We start from the raw sequence: 21,962 nt of genomic DNA, 5'->3' as shown, positions 1-21,962 counted from the left end.
CTGCAGCCGCGGCACCTGCTGCACAGGGAGGAGGAGGGTGTGATATGTCACTGCTTCAAAACCCTCTCACTTTGAGCTTGATGTCTAATATGCCTAAAAATAAACATATGAAATATAATATGCTAAATATATCAGTCTTTGAGTACTTTAAGCACATTTGCAGTTAACTGTATGCCTTGGCTATGTATTGTGCCTTCCTTTCTTCTCTGCTACCAGCCTTCCTCAGTGCAGCCAGTGCAAAAGAGATGCAGCAAGAGATGAAACAAACTATAACCTTTCTTCTTGTCTGAGCTCAGATCTCTCCTACAAACAGTTGATTGCTAACTCAGTAGCCTCACCTATAAATTCTTCTCAATAAATTTTACACACAGCAGGTTTGCTAATCTACAGTTCAAAATATTCCCCGTTTAGCATGAATTACTTCCTGCGTTAAAAAAGCGCAGAAGATGGAGGATACTTGTGATGCATATTTATACACTTTTAATAGCCAGGCAGTAGGGGAAAAATAATGAAAGTTCATCTTCCCATTTATTGCAGCAGATGTACTTAGAAAGGTATGGTTATAAATTAGGATGTTGCCCACAATTAGTATTTAGCTGTTAGACTGCCAGCTTTTTTAGTTAAGCATGTTTTATAACGGATGTGCTAACTTTTGGAGAACTAGCACACTTGTAAGTCTTTGGGGGCAGTTTATATTGTTTTTCCCTTTATACCATAAGCTTCTATAAAAAAAGTGTGTTCTGTTGCTCTCATAAATCTCAAAGCCCAGTAGGAATATTGTAAAATTGCAGTTCAGTGTTTAATGTTCATGCAAGTCCCATGGTATGGTTGATAAATAGTGGGGGAGGATGAGAAGTGCTGGTGATATGCCTTTATTACTAATGCTTCTCCCCTATTGTAGATTAAAAACCTAACCCAACTGCTTTCAATTTTCTGAAGCTAATTTCTGCAGCTCACTGACCTTTCTGTATGTTGAGCTTTTCCTTATTTTTCAGGATGGTACAATGTTTTTTTTTTCTATTCCAACTACCACACTTGTCCCAATTAGCAATCCTTTCTCCTCTTTAGGTGCCAAATTGATTGTCTAACACAGACCAGAAAGAAAGCGTGTGGAAAAAAATCACATAATCGCTTATCGCTGGACAGTCTTAAAGACATCCCCATTTCCCGGGGGAGGGGGGGAACAAATAGGTGGGATATGTGGACCTGCGAGAGTGGTGTAACAAAATGCCCATGAACCACAGCTGTGGTATATACCATTGAGCTCTGTGTTGAACATTTTGCTTCCTAGGAATTCAGTGACCCCAAGGAGACCTATGCTGTTTGCAGATTGGAATATGTGATTATCATTTATGCTTGGCATGCATATGTGTTACATGGTGTGTAATGCACAATGGGTTTTAAGTTCACATTAATTCTTATTACTTTATGGATACTGTTTCCATTAAATGTATTTTTGTGATGTCTTGATTTTAGAACATGCAATTAAAATGTACCTGTGGTATCCTGTTGCTTAATTTGTAGTTTGATTAAAAATTATGTCTGAGTTTCATATACTTCACGTAGCAAAAACTACCAGCTGATGGATTAATTTATGCTAATTTGCTGTGCTTCACTATCAGCAGTTTTTCAGCTGTATGTGTTCCCTGTGGGTCCCAATGGTCTACTAATTTAACTGCTTATTGCAATACATGTACACTTGTCTTGGAAAACTTTTCTTGAACTGCTTCTTTGATTGTGCTTACATTGGTCTTAATCTTTTTTTTTTCCTTCAGCTGTCAACTAAGCCCTAATCTCTCAAAGCTTCTTGCTTTGCTTGTTTACTAGTTTAAGTATTAATGAGCATCGTTTTACTTTCAGTGCTAATTGGTCAAGTAGTTTCCAAATTATACCGTGGGCTCAATCCTTAATTTAAAAGACTTCAAAAGGATGGCCAGATAAATCACGCAAATTAGGCAACTGAATGCAATTAAAGAGCTATCCTTATCAGTGGTAGATTCCAAATTTTTTTTTTTCTGACATTGAGGTCAAGCACACGTGTGTATTGCACCCATTGGTTAACTGCAGAGATTCCCCATGTGAACACACAAGTCTGAATGTGCCTGGCTGAATTGACTGTTTGTGGTGTTCACAAAGTGAGCGCTCATGTTCAGAGAAGTCCTCTTTCTGTTACCCACAAATGATAATTTTAAAAATTATATTTAATACTCTGCAATCTTAATGCAGACTAAAGTTACAGCAGGCCTTTTGCAAGTAAAGAGGCTCTGAAATGAGACCTATTGGAAATTCCCTTCTACCTCTTAATCAAATATTAAACTCATCAAGAACATTTAAATACCTAAATGTCGATTTGAAAGAAAGCTTCCGCTGTAACTAAAGCAGTGCATTGTGGGCACTGTGGACTTTAAAAGGACATAGAAAATCACTGTCAGGGGAGAAATGAGTTACAAATCCCAATGTTATTTTTTTTCATGAGACATATAAGAATCCATTTCCAGATAACAAGCTGTCTGTGCTTCCCTGCTGAGTTCCATTCAATGGGAGAAGCATCAAACCCCAGATTATCTATACGAAGCAAGCCCATTTTTCAAGTTGTAATTTTTTAAGCACGCATTAGTTAAAGCAGATCCATAATCCCCCATCAATATTAACTTTTATCCTGGGAAATGTACAAAACCCTTCATAAACATCAGGATTATTTCAGTCTGCTGTTTGTTTTATCTGATGGAATATGAAAAATCAAATAGTGGGAATGTTTTTTAGTTTACTCTCTGTTTTTGAAAATTAGATTATTTGATGACAAACGTTAAAAGTCCTCACGTGTCATATTTGTGTTACTTGCATTATTTGTAACTATGTATTTCACGGGCCTTTTGTTCAATGAATTCAATTAATCAATATGACTTGAATATGTACGTTCCATAGGTAAAGGGATCGGCAAGATTTCAGAAGCAGTAAACCCCACCCAAAAGTTTCACCCCATAGAGGCACTTGACCCTGGAACTGAATATACAGTTCGTCTAGTGACTAAGAATTGGGTTGATAACAATAGCATTTTTGAAGATGTAATTGAGACAAGGGGGAGAGGTGAGAAATGAAACCCTTCAAGGTGACAAAGATTTCTTTTGAGTGTCAATAAATGTTGACGTTTCATGTGACATTGTGCAGTGAAAGTGTACCAAAGACATTAATGCATCATTATGTCCTGTGGTTTTTAAGTTGACTCTTGCAATTGAGTCCCATAGGAGTGTAAATAAGTCTGTGCTTTAACTGAAGCACAAGAGCCTGGAACAATTACAAACCCTTACAAAACATAGCTTTACCTCCTATGTGATTTTCAAAGGGTATTGCTGTGATATAACCCATTTTAAATGTGCCAGTCCAGTGCTTTGCATGCATCAGGTGCACTTTTAACTCTGTTTCTTTCACAAAACTGCTTTTGCATGAGAGGCTTAACAATTCTCTGTTCAGCTTTCCTATTTGGCATTAATCCTATGAGTCAAATACTCTCTCAGAATTACCTTCCCAAAATGTCTATATTGTGCCCTGTAGACAGCACATTCACCTTAAGTCTAAAAATGTAACGCTCTGGACGTATTTCTGTCCTGTATTTCTTTAAGTTGAACACGATAAGTAGTGATAGTCTGATTCAATTATGATTCAGTGAAGAAAATGTTATGTATTCATTTAATGGCAGGCGTTGCCATTTTCCTCTGATTGATGTCTTTGTTTTTGTTTTTGTTTTTTGAACTCCTCTTCTGTTTCATGAAGCCTATGCTGGCATTTACGACGGGATTTCCACCCAGGGGTGGTTTATTGGACTGATGTGTGCCGTTGCCTTGCTCACCCTAATGCTGCTAACTGTTTGCTTTGTCAGAAGAAATAAAGGAGGAAAATATTCAGGTAAATGAATTTATTGTCCTTCTGCTATGTTCGCATGTTAACAACAAACATTCTTCAGACTTTTATCTCTGGAGGCTGCAAAGCCATGAGCAAAAACATCCAATTAGGTTTTGTAGCTTTTGATAAATATCCACTGAATGGATTGTAATGAATATAAGTAAAACCATGCTCTCTGGATGAGACAGTGCTGTGTGCTGGTCAGAGATCTAGCTCAGGCCCCGGATATTGCTTGTTGAATCTTTCAGTGCTTAATCCACCCATAGAGGCTTTTCACCAGCTGCACCTCCGAGCCTCCCTTGGCTGGAACATGTGTGCACTTCAGCCTGATAAATGCTGCTTAACAACTGCCATAACTTCCGTGTGCAGCCAAACTGCTGAACAACAGGATGTTTTGCTAGCCGTAATTCTTCAGTTTTCAAAGTGACGAGTAAGGATTTATGTGTAAGCACTTGCCAGCTTTCTTAACAATTCAGTAGTGGCACCAAGCTCTTGGTGGAAGCATGCTTGTTTGGTACTGTCAGACACGTAGGGCAAGCTGGTGCCCTCAGGCTTAGGCTGTAGGTAATGACAGGTGGTTTTCCCATTGTGCCTGCAAAACAAAAAGTCCACAACGGAACACGGCATACAGATCTGTGCTTTATTTTATTTCTACAGTGAAAGAAAAAGAAGATTTGAATCCAGATCCCGAAGCTCAATCAATAAAAGATGAAATCTTTGGGGAATATAGGTAAATAGGACTTGCTTTAACAAGCGTTTCTGTTTGTTGGGCTTTTGTTTGTTTTCAGATGTCATCGTTATTTAGGACACTTTTCTAGCATGCAAGTAACTCTATTTTTCATTTTCAAAGCAAACCTGACAGGAGTGGATAATAGTAAGGATATACAGGTATATCCACTATACTTAAATCCACCCAAGTTGAGATATAAGTAAATGTTGATGTATCAGTGGTCATTTTTCACTTTTTATTATTTAGCGTTGTATGAATAATGTAAATATATTTGATAATCTGGGTGCTGCTCTGACGTCAACTGAAGTCAATAGAAAGACTTCTATGTCTTCAGTGGGCTTCTGAAAGCCAGTCAGGCCCTCATCATGTAATACGGGGGATGTTCATTTTGTGGAATAAAACAAAGAAAAGTTTGAAATACTGTAAGAGATGACAAAAACAAACAAATAAGCAAACAAAATAGAACACCTCACTACCGAAGTTTCTGTAGGAGAACTGAAATAATCACTTTGGCTGCTTTAAAATATCTAAAACTTACGATATTATGTAAGTGTGTTATGAAGAAAAAAGCATTGTTACAAGAGCTATGCTGGCCTTAAAGACATGAAATTTCTGATGAAATCCCACTTATATATACTACATTATTTGTACTGGAATAGGTTTTTTTTCTGCATAATTTCATCTTTATTTAATTTTTAATGCTTTCTAATGGGACAAATATTTAGAAAGGTAAGAAAGTCCTGAGGTTAATAACTTTAACCCCCTCTCCTTTCCCCTCAAAGTCCAAACTTGTCTTTTTTATAAATAGAAATGCCATGTGCAGAAAAGTAGCAAATATTTTTACTGTATAGATTATACATGTAGTTGATTATATGCTGAAGAGGTAAAGTTCAGGTGCATTTCTCTGTCTTTCCTTATATAACATCACCAAAGCTTTCACACTGATTTGGTGTTAGCAAGGACCATTCCTGAGTAATTATGTACCTAGTTCAGAGCCCTAATTTTTGTTTTTAATACTCTTTTAATCTACCTTCCCCCTCCCCTTTGTGTATGATTATTTTTGAGAGGTGAAAGCATGTTTAGAATATGCAGACACATCTGGAATGTTTCCTTTACCCTCAGCCCCTGTTTGGCTGCAGAGGCAGGGACAGACTCTAGCCATGTGTGCGAGCAGCCTGCAGGATGTGCAGGATGCTGGAGCCATACGAGCCATGGCGGGCTGCTTGGGACCAGCTTCAATTTACAGAGAAATCAGTTACAGCCAAAGCTGCTGAAGGCACCTTGCAGGAGATGGTAAACATTACGAGCAGTGACATGGGAGATGCATATGGCCATGTATGGCTGTAAGACCTCTCTCTACAGTTCAGGGTTTCGCTGTCACTTTTTATTGAGTGAGCCAAGGCACTGCAAAATTTTAACTTCCTTTTAACAGGAAGTTAAAAGTGGCCTTTGGATGAAAGCGTTTTCTTAATTCTTTAGAGATAAGTAAAGGTCAACCAAACGTCATGTTCAGTCAGGAGAGGTTAGGCTGCTTTGGTTGTTCTTCTGCATTGCTATTAGGATGAACAGATAATGTAAGTTCCTGTTTTTTCCTCAGTTTTGATGGTTTGTCCATTTCCAAAAAATTGCCATTAAACAAATACGTTATATGAGCAGATTATTATGTTATTTGTTAATTCTGTTAGTCAGAACATCATACCCATGGGAAATTCAGGCATACAATAGGCCAGTGTAGATGAACTGGCTGATATCCACTGGACCAAGCAGAACTCATGTTCGTGTTGTTCTCAATGTACAACCCACAGAGAAATGTTCCTTTGCTCTTCCCTCCTGTTTTCACAGTAGAAGAGCAGTTTCCGTGCATGCAATCAAAAGCTAGATTTTTGGAAAGGCATTTCTTTGTTTTGTAGTGACAGCGATGAAAAGCCGCTGAAAGGCAGCCTCCGGTCAATTAACGGGGACATTAAAGCCACCGAAAGTGCTGATAGTCTGGTAGATTATGGAGAAGGGGAGCACGGGATGTTCAATGAAGATGGTTCATTTATTGGAGCTTATTCTGGATCTAAGGAAAAAGGATTAGTCGAAAGCACTGGGAGCTGCTCTACGGCAACTTTTCCTCTGTACGCGTAAAATACTAGTGAGAAGATTCATGTTTAATTGTGCTATTTATCTTGATTAGTACTCCACAGTTACCACAAGTGATTGGAAGCAGGTTGCCAATTGAGACAGTCAGGAACCTGACATCCAGGTAATAGAAAAAAAAGTCACTGCCACTAAGAGATGATTTCTGAGACTTTTCCATCCTAATTTTCAGGTGTTTTATTCTAATTGAAACACAACAAAACGTTCTTTATTATACAAAATGTGTCACTCAGTCTTACCAAAATGGAATTTCTTAGTGTTACATATGTATAGTTAACTGCTTTGCCATGTTTCTTAGGTTTGGAATATGTTTCTCTGTATAGCATATTTTTTTTCTTGTTTGGCTGTTGTCACTTTGTACATATATTTATACATTACTATTCCCTCATGTATCATGACCTCAGCATTGCTGAGGTCAGAACAGAGCAAGGAAAGTGGACAAAAAGGCAGGTTACTCTGCAAAGTGACACAGTGCATACTAATGAGAAAAATGATATTTTAAGTTACTTAAGAAATATATTCTATATATTATATAATTTTTTTCATAAATACATAAACTCCTTTGCTTTTGATATTCTAAAAGTATTTTAGTGGTTACAGCTGACTGCAATTATCAGTACTTTGAAATGCAACTTTATCCACAGAAAATATGCTCTGAAAAGACGAAGCTCTGGCCTTGTGGTTAAATTTTCTGTCCAGTAGCTGGCACTATTTCCTTAAATAAGTTAAGCTGCAGTAACTTTCCTGTGGCAAGGCAAAACAGGGTTCCCATCCACCATTATTGGACAGAATTTTATTTTCTTTTCCTTAGTCTCTGCAAGCTGCATTTCTAAGCAAAGCGCTTTTTGTCCGTCTCATATCTGTATATTTGTGTGCTAGCATACATTTCATGGAGACGTTGTACAGATGATATTAATATTGACACAAGTGAAAATTAGCCTTGTTTTATTTTGAAATGAGACATGTTGCTAGCATGGGTCTGTATAGCTGTGTAGGAATAGAATTGCTTCTCAGTATGAGTTTCAGCCAGCAAAACTAGTTTTTGACAGAGTTGTGTGTATACCGGTCATATAAATCTTACTTCCTTCTAGGGTCCCATAAAATAGATCTACCTGACTTTCTGAGAGATTGTTTATTTTCACCAGTTCATTGTTAAATAAACAAAGGCAAAAGCAAAGAGAAAATATTATGGTATAGTTTCTTTTATATTTTGTTTACTGAACGCTGGTTTAAATCTGGTTCTGTTCTTTACCAGTCCTTTCCACCACTAACTCAGCAAAGCTGTACAGCACATTTTTTTGGTCTTTTTGTATTGGAATCTCCTGATTTTCTTCAAAAAGATTTGTATTTTGAAATATGCTTATTTGAGTTGAGTGTTAATATTGTTTCATTTCTTTTTGAACTTACAAGTGACCATCACTTCAAGTTAAATGTTTTTTAAAAACTTACTCTAGGAGATCCTAAAAGCCATTTTGTGTCATGGTATTAATTAGGGAAATATCCCTGATGGTTCCTTCATGGTCTCCATTACTTCAGTGGAAGAAAGAGAGGAAGCAAGGATTACTCATATGGTTACGTGTTTACAGGTAATGCCGACAACTAAAGCTCTGTTAGTGGCACACAGAGATGTACTTGGCTGGAAGAGGAAAGGCCGTGGACCACAGGCAGCTAACCACGCAAGTGGGATCCTCACTGGGCAGCTGGACTGTCAGATGTGCTCAGTGATTTCTGAACAACATAGTGAGGGGTCTTGGGTGCTCAGTGCTTTTGAATATCTGTTACTCTTTTTTTTTTTAATTTTTAATTTTTTTCATAAGGACTTTTCCTGCAGCCTCGATTTTGAAAAAGGAAACCCCAAACAGCCACCTCAAAACAAAAACAAACAAACAAACAAAAAACACCCTAAACCCCAACTGTATGAGCATGGCAGGATGAGCAGGAATCTACCCTGAATCCAAAACAGTTCCGCTCCATGTCCATGACCCCTGTGATGGTGTGAAGGAGTTGACTGAGTCATTCATTTTTTATTATTTATAAGTTTTTTTCTGTGTTTCACTCAGTCCAAATGCTGAGGAAGTCCAAAAGTCATTCTCATTTCAAAAATAAATAAATAAATAAATAAAAATCTTCATTTGTAAAGAAGGGAGGACATAACTGGAGAAATGTGAAAACTAGCATCTTGTCAATAGAGACATTTCCCACCAGGATCTTTATCTTCATCTGGTCTTGCTGTAGCCCATCCCAGATGAAGACTAAGAGGTGATGAGGCTTGTGACACCCTCTGTTACAATCTTCTTCTGGTTTTAAGGTATTTCCTCTAGGAATCATCTGCACTAGCTCAACCTACTGCAACACTGATTGCGGGCAGCCATTGTTTTGTTTTCTCAGTCATTTTCATTTAAATTTTTTGTGTTTTGAATTGAGATATTTCTGCTGATACTTTGTAAATATTAAAGGGAGCCCCCAAGTCTTCTCTCTCCCAGCCACTGGCCATCTCCAGTGGTGAAAAGGGGACCACCTGCAGCTTTCTCCAGTCCTTGGAGAAATAGATCCTGAAACAACCGGTCTGCCCATACCAAGGATTCAGGTCCATCTCACATTGCTCCTCACCTTCCTTAGCGTCTCCCAAGCCTGCATAAGCTTACAAAACCCCTGGGCGTTTTTCCTGGAGGGACACTGAGAGAGTGTCATTACTCAAAGATGTTCAAGGGACAGTCAAGGAACAAAATTAGGGCAGGCTCCCCGCCATGACTTCACAAATTGCCCTGTGCAGAGCTCAGGAAGGGCTTACACAGGCAGAGCTTCCCCACCCGTGGGTTCCTCACCCAGGACCCTCCTCAGCGCCAGGCTGGATGCAATCCATCAGCAGTCATGGTCGTGTTTTCTTGTACTTGGGTCGATGCAGATCAACCAGACTCATTGTCCCAGAAAACACCTATGTTAAACAGACCCAAATTTCAAATCATATTAGCGAGTGTCAAATTATCGAAGAATGAATAAATCCCCTGTGCTATCACTTGCTCTGTTGCTGCTAAGAGATGTTTATGACATTCCTGTGATGTGCTACTCATCTGTGCTGGTATGAGTGCTTTTTCTATTAAAATTTTAATTCAGATCCTTAAATCTTAATGTTAGTGTTTCATTATGCCTCAGGGCCTAAAAATCATACAGTGACAAAAAGATGTGCAATGGAATTTGTGCAGTGTGCGCTGACTTTTGAGGAATGTGCACAATGAATATTAACCAAATGGCTGAAACTCCCAGGGAGTCTAACTCACAGGAACGTTTTTCTCTTTTCCAATCATTTCTTTTCCATTTACTTTTTTTTTTTTTTTCTCTATTGTCATTTTATTTTACATTGTAAGGGCACCACTCACACAGCGTATTTTGGAAAGTGTAGGGTACAAATGGATTTTCAGAGATTTGTTTTCAGAAGTAAACTACCAGAGCAAGCTTACACTTTCCTGAGCAGATTTCTGTGACTGCCAGGAGATGGGTTCAATTTTTGTCCAGGGCACGTTGTTACAGGTGAGAGGAAATGTGGCCATGCAGGTTGAATAAAAAGTGTCACCAGCTGTACAGCTGTTCCAAAATGGCCTGTTAGTCGAATAACATAGTTTTGCTCTGCCCAGGAGTATTTATTAAAATGGGATGATGAAGTCAGCCATGGCCAGTGTGTGAGCCTGTAGACCGCGTCGGATAGGTAATTATTAATCCCCTGGTTCCATGGGTGTTCACTTGGTTACATTTGGCTCTGCTGTGCCACTACAATTTGCTTCCGGTACGAGTGTGGGAAATGACACTTTCACGTTGGATGTCTCCACCAACCCTGGATGCAGTTTCATCCTGCAAGGAAGAGGCATTTCCCTGTCCCCAGAGGTCCTCGCTTGTAGACTTAAGCAGAGTTCTTTGGAGCAGTAGAGGTACGGATGTTTCTCAAAAAGCTGTAAGGATTTGACTGTGCATAAGATTAAGCAAATAAAATCAGTTCCTCCTAACTAATGGGGAAAAAAAAAACAACCCTCTGTGCAAGCTCATTGCTAGTGAGCAACAGTTTGCATTCACAGAGCAGTGCATCATTGATTTTGTACAGATTGTAATTTCAGACCTAAGTTTTTATTCAATACATATATATACTAAAATGGGAAAATCTGGAAACCTATCACAAGAAATCCCTATTTCTGTGCCACTCTTCAGCAGAGAGTTGCATGTGGGGCTGAGCATCAAAGCTCCTCTGGGGCTGGATCCGTAGCAAGAGCAGGATTAAAAATCAAATCTGAAAATGGCTTTCCCCTCTGGATTAAAATGTTTGTATGTGTAGCAATATAAAAACTTCTGTTATGCAAGTTAAAATGGATTTAAATAGCATATCATTTAATGTTTTCTGTTTTGTTGTGCTCTTATTATACAAATTTTAATGAGTAGCTCTTTTCTCTGCTAACTGCTTCCATTGACTTAATGGGTCAGATCCAATGCATAAGAGGTTTTAATAAAACTTTTTAGGCCATTATTCTTTTTGAAATGAAAACAAATATTAGCACAATCTTTCTATACAAAAGTTGTTTGGGTGGTTTTTGTTTGTTTGTTTGTTTGTTTTTACGGTAATTCCACATGTAGTTTTGTAAACTAAAATTAGAGTGACATTCACTGATCCTTTGACACTTCTGAATGGAAATCTCACCATAACTTTTTATAGCTATTATTTTGCAGGTGAGTGGTAAGTCTAGATTAGTTCAAGTACCTGAAAGAACAGACAGCAAAATAAACGAATAAATAAATACAGTTCTTCACGGCAAGAATATTTACTTTCTTTGACAACAGATCAAGCCCTCAGCTGCATCTCTTTAAATGTGTAGTGTTTCAGAGTAAGGCGTACAACAATGTTGGAGTACCAGTACATGTTTACATCGCGGTTCTGTATCTTTCACGTAAAAGTTTCAACTACACGATGAAGCAAGTGAGTTTTGTGATCTGCACTGGTTTGTTCAGCTGTCATGCAGGAAACAATGCGTGGGTTTGAGCCAAAGCATACTGTCTGATTCATTTTTTATTATTTTTACTTTAAACAAGATACTTTGTAATTTCATGAGAAAAGATCAAAGCAAATGTGGTGTCACCGTTAATGTTCCTTTTCAAGCTAAATATTAGTGTGCATTTATTAAAGTTTAGAGAAACGTGTTGTACTGTAGTGGCTGTTTGTATCATGCATACGTGCACGTATGGTTTTAAAAGATATTTTCATTTTACATGAAATTCAACTTTGCTAATAAAAGTTTGACTTGATGTAATCTTCAAAAGCCTTAGCTGCAATCAGCAGGTTTGGTTTGTTTTTGTGTGTGTGTTGGTGGTGGTGATTTTGGTGATGTTTGGTGTTTTTTTTTTTGGATAATATTTCTTTGCCAGTCTCCATCCATAGCCTCTGCGGTTTGTGCTGGGTTTGTGTGGCTGCAGACAAACGGACAGACAGACTGGCCTGACCCACACCAAAGCAGGGCAGAACCTGAACTGCTGGCACAGGTGCATGGCATGAAAACTTCCTGGACCAAAGTATCATTCTCTATAATGGTAGCACGTATATTATGCATTATATACTCTGGTTGTGTCAGTAGCATCACATAACCTCCTAAGCAGACACAGTGTTAACCCAAGTGGAAGGTGAAATACCTGCAAGAATAAAATTATTCAGTATTAATATACACTTAGCAATGAAATGGAAGACCACAGCACCACCAGACCTGACCAGAGGTGAAAGCTCCTGATCCAGCTACACGTGGTAGAACCCAGCTAGAGAGGTTAGTAGGGCTGGTCTCTGCTCCTCTGATTAAAGGTCGTTATCAAATGGTGAGTTGATAACCTAGTAATTCCCTCTCTTTCCTTCTCTTCCCATGTGGAAATCCCCAATTATGCTAAAAGTCTGAAATCTGAGCGTATTTATTTTATAGAAATTTAAGTTTTTTTTTTTCTCCCCAAGGAAATTAGAAAAATAAAATATCTGTAGTCCTCTTGCTGCTAAGTCTTAAAATGGTTATCCTGCCTTTGTGTGTGTTTTTGGTTGGTTGGTTTTCTCACAATATTCAGCACTGTATGATTTCTTTATTTCCATGCTGCCTGTCCATGGAGAAAAGTTAACCAGGCAGTGTCACACCTGTCCTAGACCCAAAACAGTAAAACCACTGCTATTGAGAACTCATTAAAAGTCATCAGACAAATCTGTAACAGCTGATGTTGCCCATTAAAAAAAAAAAAAAAAAAAAGCTGCTTAGCAGAAATCTGAAAGGTCTAGTCTGTGCTCAAGTGTGAGACATGAATAGCTCACTGCCTTCTAACCCTGGGGTGTTTTCTGTACTATCTTGAGAATATTTATTAGGGAGAGAAATGCTCTTGCCTTTGTCTCTCTCTCACTCTCTCTCTTTCTCTTTTTCCTACTTTCTTTCTCTCTTTCTCTTGTGTTTAGATATTTCACTTTAGCAGGAAGGTTTCAGGACTTTTCTAATGCTTTCTTCACCTGCAAAAGCTCCTGAATATCTTCAATGTAGACACAGGAACAAGCAGGACCGTGCTAACAAGCATTCACCTTTCAGGAAGGTATCAAGGACATTCCACACTTCCATTATTATTCATATTGTGGAATAATGAGATTTATACTTTTCCCAATAACATAATGGAGAGAAAAAGTCTTACAATCATGTGCTTCACTGGAGGGAGAACAAAGTGGCGGCTGCCACCGCCAGGAGCCTGGGCTGCAGGTCCCAGCCCTGCTGCCCCTGTGGCACCCCTGTGGGGATAATGCTTGGCTTTGGTGTTTTGCTTTTAATACTAATTTGCCATCATTGGTATTATTCTGAGTGCAGAGCATAATTTCTAATGTTAAAATCTTATATTCTGTCCTCAATAGTACGATAAAATGTCATTACTTTTGTACTTTTACCATCTGTTAACGAGCTTGAAATGCAGCGGCGTTCATTTGTCCCTGTGCTGAAATACCACCAGCCCCACTCATCGGCCCTGTTCACCCGAAATTCATGAGCTCTGCGGGTTTGAAATCTTACTCAGTAAGACCTAGGCGATGTTTCTGACATGCTCAAAGTCAGTGCCATGGGTCAACATCTCTGAACTTTGGCGGACTTTCTTTTTTTTTTTAAGTAAAGAAAAGGGAGGGAGGAGAACTAAGGAATGCTTGTGTAAGTGGGTATGTTTGCCTCTGACTTTTCTGAACTTCCCAGCTCCAGGAATCCCAGGACTTCAGATCTGTGAGTAACAGGGAGAGCTTAACTCTTCTCTTTTGGGTTTGTTTCAACAGGAAAGTAAAAAAAAAAAAAAAAAAAAAGTCAACCCCAAGGAAACAATGATGTCAAGCTCTTTGTGCTTTACTGAGAATATTAGATTTCAGATTTAGAAAAAAAGAAAAAAAAAGTGACCAAAACCCACACCTAATCACCAAGCTCGGGGAGCCCTGAGAGCACAGCCTAAAGGCTCAAAAAGCAGAGGGGAATGGAAGAGCAGCACATGAATTCTTCAAACAGGCAGGATTGTGACTGTGGCTCTGGCTTTCAAAATTGAGAGTTTCTCTGAATGAGCAGCACATGTTCTGACTAATTTTGGCAAAGCTCATAAAAATATGCATTTCTCAATCCTATTATTTATGAGTGTAAATTTGTCTACATCCCTCCCTGCCAAATGGTCTGAACATTAAAATTTTCTCACATCTGCAATTTAAGTTTCCACTTTAGGAAAAGAAACTTTCAACTCAACCAGCTCATTTCATCAGCCTGTTATCAGTGCCCATTGTATTTTCAGGTTTCTGTCAGTTTGACAAGACATAGCTGAGCCATTTCTTATAATCATGATAATAACCACTAAAAACTGATGGATTTTTCTGCAGTTGAAAATACAGACTAATTCTTGCCATAATTATCAAGTCTTTAAATGGTAATTGCACACTGTTACCATCTATCCGCTGTCAAATTTATTTCAGTAATTGACCTCCTAGTCCAGGAATTAGAGACAGCCTTTGATTATTGGTTCAATTAGTCTTAAAGCTTCATGTCTCTCTCTTTTTTTTTTTTTTTTTTTTTGTAGAGGTGGGGTGTGGGGAGGTATCTGAGTTATCCAGGCAGCTGAAGAAGGTACTAAGAATGTCGCTAAATATTTCTTATCTTTATCACTTTCCTACTGTACGCACTGAGACTCATTTTTAACCACTCTATACAGGTATATTGAGGTTCTGATGAGAAAATTATTGACTGGTTTTGTGGTTTTCTTTATTTTCGCTATATCGTGATGCTTTCCTTGGGCAAGGGAATGAGCTTTACTGCAATGGGGTAGACCACAGCTATTTTCGGACAAGAGAAGCACGTTGGCTATTTCTGCACGCTGTGGTTGAGGTGCTGCACCCTAAACGCTCCCAAAAGGAGCTGTTCACGTCAGCCTGGGGCATTGCTCAGTCCGTTTTGTTACAAACGTACGCTTTTGGATGTGGACCCACATCACTGCTCTGCCTCGAAGAATGTGGTTGGGAGCCTGGGCTGGGGCTCAAAAAGGAGATTTCTGCTTTAGGGCTCCCCTATAAGGAGGAGTACTTAGGGATATGTAAGGAGGCCTATTTAGGGCCATCCTATAAAGTTATGGGGAGCTCTTCAAGAAACTGGTGCTCACAGCACGGGTTTGATGTGTGATGTTAGCGTGATGGGTCGGGGTACCCACGGCATTCCCAAAATATAAACCACTCGCGTTGCTCACCGCCTTTTCAGCGTCTCCACATAGCTGCTTAAGAAAACACATTTGCTCATGGGTATACCCCCTTGTAGTGAAGTCCCTGAAAAAATCCACCAGCAAAAAGCAGGCCGGGCGTAGGACCCCTTTACTCTGTGGTACCCGCGCTTTCCAGCAGGAGGAAGGCAGAGGTGAGGACACGTGGTTTCCAAGACTGTTGTTAGAAGAAACGCCACACAAAATGGTGAGGACATGGCTTTTGGGGCTGGAAGAAACGAAATATTTGTGCTGACTTTGACACCCACAGCCCTGCGAAGATGCAGAAACGTGTGCAGCTTTATTTGTTCCTTGCTCTGTGTACAGCAAGAGCAGTGGATTTACGCAGCAGTTTCGGCTCTGATTTTACTCATGTGAACGAAAGAAAACGCGTGTCAGCGGGGGCTAAATATAAATGTCTTTTCTGTCTTGCAGCTTATCAACTATTTAGGCACATCTTTTTCCTTTGTCAAAGCGAAACAAAGCCCTGTACGGGCTCCCTGACTGGAGACTGGCTGTTTTCTGTGGCACTCCTTGCTTGGTAGCTGGGACGGGAGGCAGCGGTCACCTCTAGTGGGCTTCGGGGTGCCCTTCCCTCCCTGCCCCAATCTCCTTTCCCACACATTTGCATATTTTTTTTTTCCCCTTTGCACATTTTATGCATGGAAATTCAGCATATTACGTGAGTTTGTGTGGGAATATATGTTTATGAGTTTGTTGCATGTACACAAATGAGTCTTCCTGTACCAACAGAAGAAAATGAGCGGAATAAAACAGAAATCTGCTTTCAGGTTTCTACTCCGAGAAGAACAGCAAGCAGTAAAATAAAATAACCTCCCCCTGTATGTAACGGATACCTGATATAGAGTTTTAATTATTTTTACAGCAATATTTTATTCAGTTCTGCCTTAATTTTAATCATCGGTTGTGATTGCTAAGTTTTGCAATCCACATCCGAGGCTGGCAACGAGAGCAGCGCAGCACAGCTATCTTTCATGCCGCCGTCTTCTGCAGACCAAAACATCTGCTGGTGATGCAAACAGAAGCTGTTCTTGGCTTTTTTAATTTCAGATGCTCACAAACTGATAACTTTTTTTTTTCATAAGAGGAACCAATTACCGAATACAAACTAATGTAGTCTAGTTTCATATTCTGCAGCTTTCACCTGGCGTTTCCGCTCCCTGCTATTATCCCAACTCCCTTCTGTTCTTTGCCACTCGGAGCAGAAAAGCAAGTGTTGCTGTGGTTACACCGGGGAAATAGGCAGATGCTGCAACATGCATGATGACTCTTCCAGGAAATGCTTCAAGATAATTACAAGCAGCAATTGTGCCAGGGATATTGCTTGTTCCTGTGTCTCTTCAGATAATAACTTTTATAACCTCCTTGGCTGTGTCCTCTGGAAGGATCTGAGGACATAGTGATTGTAAGAAATCACCTGAGATTATTATTTCCCTGCTTTTTCTCCCTCCTGGACTGAAAGACAGCCTTCCCTGCACCTCAATAATGTGTGCTCTAACTCTCCTGCCTCCAGTTCTTAAGTTTCAAGTGTGTTTCACCATCTATTTTTTATTCTTGAAACTTTTGCTGCTTGGGGATTTAAGACTAGACCTTCAAAACAGCTAACGCATCCCAGTCCAATTCTTAAACCCTTGTTTACCTGTGGCCTAACCTGCAAGTGCTTGACACCCATAGGTATACAAGCACAGCTGTATTTTAATATTAAACTTTATTGTCTCCCTGTAGTTCCTTTCCTGGATGTGTGTACCCCGAAGCTCTCAGTCTTAACTGTACAGAGCACCTCCTGCACGAGTGGAGGAAGGATTGCCAGCTGCGCCTCCTTCCTCACGGCCTCAGTTGAGCAGGTTTGACCATGGCAGACCTAGCTGGATGCTGGGGCAGCAGGACACCACGTCCAGTCCTTAAGCTGTGCCCATACTGATGGGGCTGGGCCCCCGCAGGGTCGCTTGGGGGCGAGCACCTTGGGACAGGAGGTGCATCCTGGAGATCCCTGAGGTTGGAAGAGCTCTTCCTGAACAGGTGCTCCAACCAGCGAAGATGGCCAGTGAGATCAGAGTGCTTAAAATAAAAATAAAATAAAAATCCCATGACAAAAAACCTCCTTCAGTCTTCTTTCAGCATTAGTTACTGTTCTTGCCTAGTGGTAAAATGCAAAAGCTCTGGAGAGACATGACATTTAAGACTTTTAAAAGGTATCTTGAGCTGCAGGGTTTCCTCTTTATGAAGATCTAGCTCCTGCCATGGTTGCAAAGGGATGGGCCCAGATCTCTTCCTAGATGTGTGCAGGGTGTCTAAGCATCATACATGAGCTTGAGAAATCAGCGGTGGAAACACCCATCTCTTCCAAGTGATCTGTGAGAACTGGCCTTCAGTCAATTCATTCATTGCGTTATTAAAAAAGCATAAACAATCGGGGAATTCAGAATTCCCCCTCTCTGTTGCTTAGCCATTGCATCGGAGTTGCCAAATATATTTTTTCCCCTGTACAAAACAACAAGCTTAGCTGCTTCTCTGAGACTATTCATTTTCACCACATCAGGAACTCATTAATTCTTGATGAGAATTCAAGCATTAATCAATTCTTGATTGAGTTCTCCCCAGAGGGAAAGAGGAGAAACTGGGCCAGATTTGCCTTTTGGCTGCTTTGAGTTCTGTCTCCGACTTAACACACATGGCAACAGCGGTATAATCAGTCTGCTTAGCTTTCACTCCATATCAAATGCATCTTCACAGCGAACGTAGGACTCTGAAGACGATCTCCTTGCTACAGGTGGTGCAGGAGAAAGCTGTCTGATGAGAAGAAAGTGTCCCAAGCCCCTGCAGTGCTTTGCCTTTGCAGACCTCCTGGGGCAGCTGCAGCAGGAATTGGGGAGAACAGCCTGAGGGTTGCTCTGACAGAGGTCAGGTGTGCACACAGCTGCAACGAGACCACAGCAATTAAAATGTGTGTATATATATATGAATTTATATATATAAAGGAATACATATATGTATCTTCCTTTAGCTGGGTTTTGTACATAACATCCACACCTTGGGATCCAGCTGGCAAGTAAGGATGAAGAAGGATGCTTTGGGAATCCAAGTCAGCCTGGAGAGAGTCAAAGAGCCTCCATCTTCTGCTGGTCCAAAGTCAAGGTCAGTTTAGATGCAAGGACTTCTGATTTCTGCATCAGGGTCTGACATCAGCCCCTTGCTTGCTGCTAAGAAGTCCTTATATTGAAGCTGTTTGCCTCTAGTGCAGATCTTACAAGTCTGCTGTCTGCATTAGAGATAAATCAAGTCAGATATTCAAACTGAGATTTCCTCGTGGTTTCATTCAGTCATGGTATACTGAGGAATTTACATTCAGATTTATACAGCTGACCCACTTCCTTGTAACTACATTTTGAGAAGAAAGAAGTTTCCCTCTGAGATTTGTAGAGCTGTTTAGATAAATTTTACCTGACAGCTCTATGTCATTTATTTTATGACTCTCTTGCAATGAATTAGAAATAATTTACCATTGTGCTAAAGATTTGCCCTATTTTCGTAGAGAGCCAAACTTCCTTTATTTTTCTTACACTTCTCATGAAAAATAAAAAGTGATGACTTCAATTCAAGGTGAATTAGACATGGCACAAATTCTAAAGGGATTCTTACAATATATTTAATTTGAGCTGCACTTTCATTGTCAGTTTGTGTATCTCTCAGCTCACGAGTGTGGATTTTTTTTTCAATAAGTTTACTATTGTTTACTCTTCAGAAAAGGATTTCTTCCCTTGTTTTCTTTCTTCCTTTCTTTCCACAGAAAATAGAAATCCACTCACAATGCATTCATTATCAGTACATGTTGAAATTAAAGTGTTTATACTTTTCTTTTTCTTAATGACTATGTTCAGAAATTTGGCAGGATACACGAAGCAGAAATTTTCCACGGATGATGCTGCATGCCTTTCATTGATGAAGTGAGGGTTCTGGTATGAGCTCTTATAAGAGGCAAGTGGGAGATAGGAGAGGACAGCCAGATTTCTTTCTACGCGGCTTCTTGTCCCAAGCATTCCAGCAGTGACATTGGCCTCAGCAGCCCTTGTGTCTGTCTCCATGTCCATTTACATCGCTTTTTTTTTTTTTATTTATTTCTCTTGTTGCTCCAGTGAAACGGAATTTCCCTTTTTTTCTGGCCTGTAAAACTGTCACCTTCTTGAGACATCAGTCAGCTGTAGGCGCCCAAAAGCAATGCTCTGACCGAGGGTGAGGGCAGGGCAGCGGCGCTGGCCATCCCCCAGGACGCGGTCAGGAGCAGAGCGGCACCGTCCCACGACGTCCCTCTGGGCCCTGAGGCTGCCCCGGGCAGAGCCACTGGAGCTGCCGGCCCTGGCCACGGCCCCCCCGTCCCCCTGTCATACACAGCTGAAAACCTGGTTTTGTTTCTTTCCTTCCACCCATTCAAAGGCAACCCCTGCTTCTTTGAAGAGATGGTGGTTAAAACCAGAATAATATTTTTTTTTCCAGTTTGCTTGTGTTTTGGAGAGTGGTGCCATTACAGTGCTGTCTCAGCAGGCTTCAGTGATGGTGATGATGGTCTCTGCTGAGGCACTGCAGCCTCTGGTTTCACCTGTGAATGGCTTTAGAAGAGAGGCACTTCCCAGTGCCTCCTCTGGAAGGAGAGGATCTCCACTTCAAGCAGCCTCAGCTAGGGCAGTGAGAGTGTGAAGGCCAGAAAATAAGAAAATAGCTCTTTAAAAAAAAAAAAGAAAAAAAAAGGTCACAGTAAGGGACTGAGGGAGCACTTAAAATGAAGATATCAGCAATGAAGTGGAGATATATCAATTCTAGTGGCCTGTATAAACAGACAAGAGGAATTGTAGCTGGTCACTTACAACCGTGTAAATTTAATTAAATTGGTATAGCTTGCAGGAAATACAGAGTATTGAATATTACCATTAGTGGCTCTTTCTGCTCTTTTGGAAGAAGGAAGCGGGCAGAAGGCACAGGGAAATGGCACTTAGACCAGAGTGCATTACCCTTCTCAGTCACACACAATTAATACAAATGAGCCACCAGAGTTTGAGCTCAGTTTTCTAATAGCTAAAATACGACATAAGGCACTTGGCCATGTCTGCTAGGAAAACAAATCGCCCAGAGTCCTGTTAACTCTGTTTTGCAGTGCGTGCTCGCAGGGTGGGAGGGAGGTGGGCTTATGGAGGAGCAGATCTCCGGCATCGCGGGGTCCTCCCCTCCAAGACACGGCGGTGCGAGGGCTCCAGTGTTGGGATGAGGTTGCTCTGGGTGTTTCTTAAAAACTATGGTTCACATTTCCTTAGCTGTAGGTGCATTGCAACCAAAAGAAGGCAACTCTATGTCAGATCTCGTCTCCATGGCAAGAGGGTAATTGATCACTGAAGGAAAAGGTAGTGGTTGCTTGGTGGAGGCATGATTTGATTATATCAAGCATGTGCTAATGGGGAAAACAAGTCTCAGTAATTTATTAGTTGTTCTCCAGAAGATTCAATTTCACAGAGATGAAAACAACAAACCTCCCCAAATTTCTCCCTCTGCCCGTGGCAAAATAATCTATACCAAAGGGTGAGTTAGGAACGTACAGCAGAGAATACAAATAGGGAGTTGGACATGGTGAGATTGATCAGCGAAAGGGCATGAGAAAACATACGGCCAGAAAGCTTAAACCTGTTTTATAATGTCCTTTAGGTATGACAGGAGCGAAAAAAAGTTTAACAAATGCACCAGTCATTTGCTGTCAGAGCTCCTGTCCTCCCTGGTGCGGGGGAAGCATCGCAGGAGGGAATAATTTACATCCCAGCAGTGATTAGCAGGCAGTAAAATGGCAGCTCCTGCAGTCGGGCTCTGTTAAATTGGTAAGTCTGCGTAACTGGCACCTAAAATTTTTAAGAGCCAGCTGAGCTACTCTTTGGATCATTAATGTTTATTTTTAATAAGTCTTGGATCACTAGGGAAGCTTCAATAGGCTGGAGGAAAGCTCGTGCTCTGCCATTATTTAAAAACGGTAAATGGGATGACCTGAGTAATTACAGGCCTGTCAGATGAGCATTCAATCAATATGTGTTTCATACCACCAAATGTAAGGTCATATATCCAAGAATAATGAAGGTAGCTGATACTTGCAGGATAGGAGATTTTATCCTGAGCAGCATACAATAGGAGAATGCTGAGTAAGTTTGTGGAGAAACTTGCTTTCTCGCTGCTGCTGGGGAAGGCACGGCAGCAACGCGGCTGTCCTGGTCCGGTGTCCACAATTCGTGAAGCTGCCTGAAAGTTTGGAGGGAGCTCAGGGAAAAATTAGCAGAATACTATTTTTTTATTTTTTTTTTTACAGGCTAGCCATTAAAAATGGTATTGTTGATGCTGCAGAGGAAAGGCAAAGGACTTCCCCAGTCAGTCTCTGACAATACGTTCTGGGATA

The 21,962-nt window shown here is 40.4% G+C and overlaps 1 protein-coding gene across 9 annotated transcripts in view; it reads left to right on the top strand.

The window, feature by feature from the left end:
- CHL1 (cell adhesion molecule L1 like) overlaps window positions 1-12,069 on the top strand; it is a 127,932-nt gene extending 115,863 nt beyond the window's left edge. For 7 of the 9 annotated variants that reach the window (XM_080605754.1, XM_080605759.1, XM_080605757.1 and 4 more), the window contains 4 exons: window positions 2,926-3,087; window positions 3,772-3,903; window positions 4,558-4,630; window positions 6,541-12,069. In XM_080605754.1, coding sequence (XP_080461880.1) covers window positions 2,926-3,087; window positions 3,772-3,903; window positions 4,558-4,630; window positions 6,541-6,760 — 587 coding nt within the window. In that variant the 3' untranslated portion in view covers window positions 6,761-12,069. Of the gene's footprint in view, window positions 1-2,925; window positions 3,088-3,771; window positions 3,904-4,557; window positions 5,360-6,540 lie in introns of all 9 variants that reach the window. The other 2 variants (XR_013955416.1, XM_080605760.1) reach the window with 2 other exon arrangements.
- Window positions 12,070-21,962: the final 9,893 nt, after the last annotated feature.

This window comes from Anser brachyrhynchus (assembly GCF_964034855.1).
Source record: "Anser brachyrhynchus genome assembly, chromosome: 10".
Classification (NCBI taxonomy): Eukaryota; Metazoa; Chordata; class Aves; order Anseriformes; family Anatidae; genus Anser; species Anser brachyrhynchus.
Note: the sequence above shows the minus strand (reverse complement) of the source record. Positions and strands in the feature narration are given on the sequence as shown.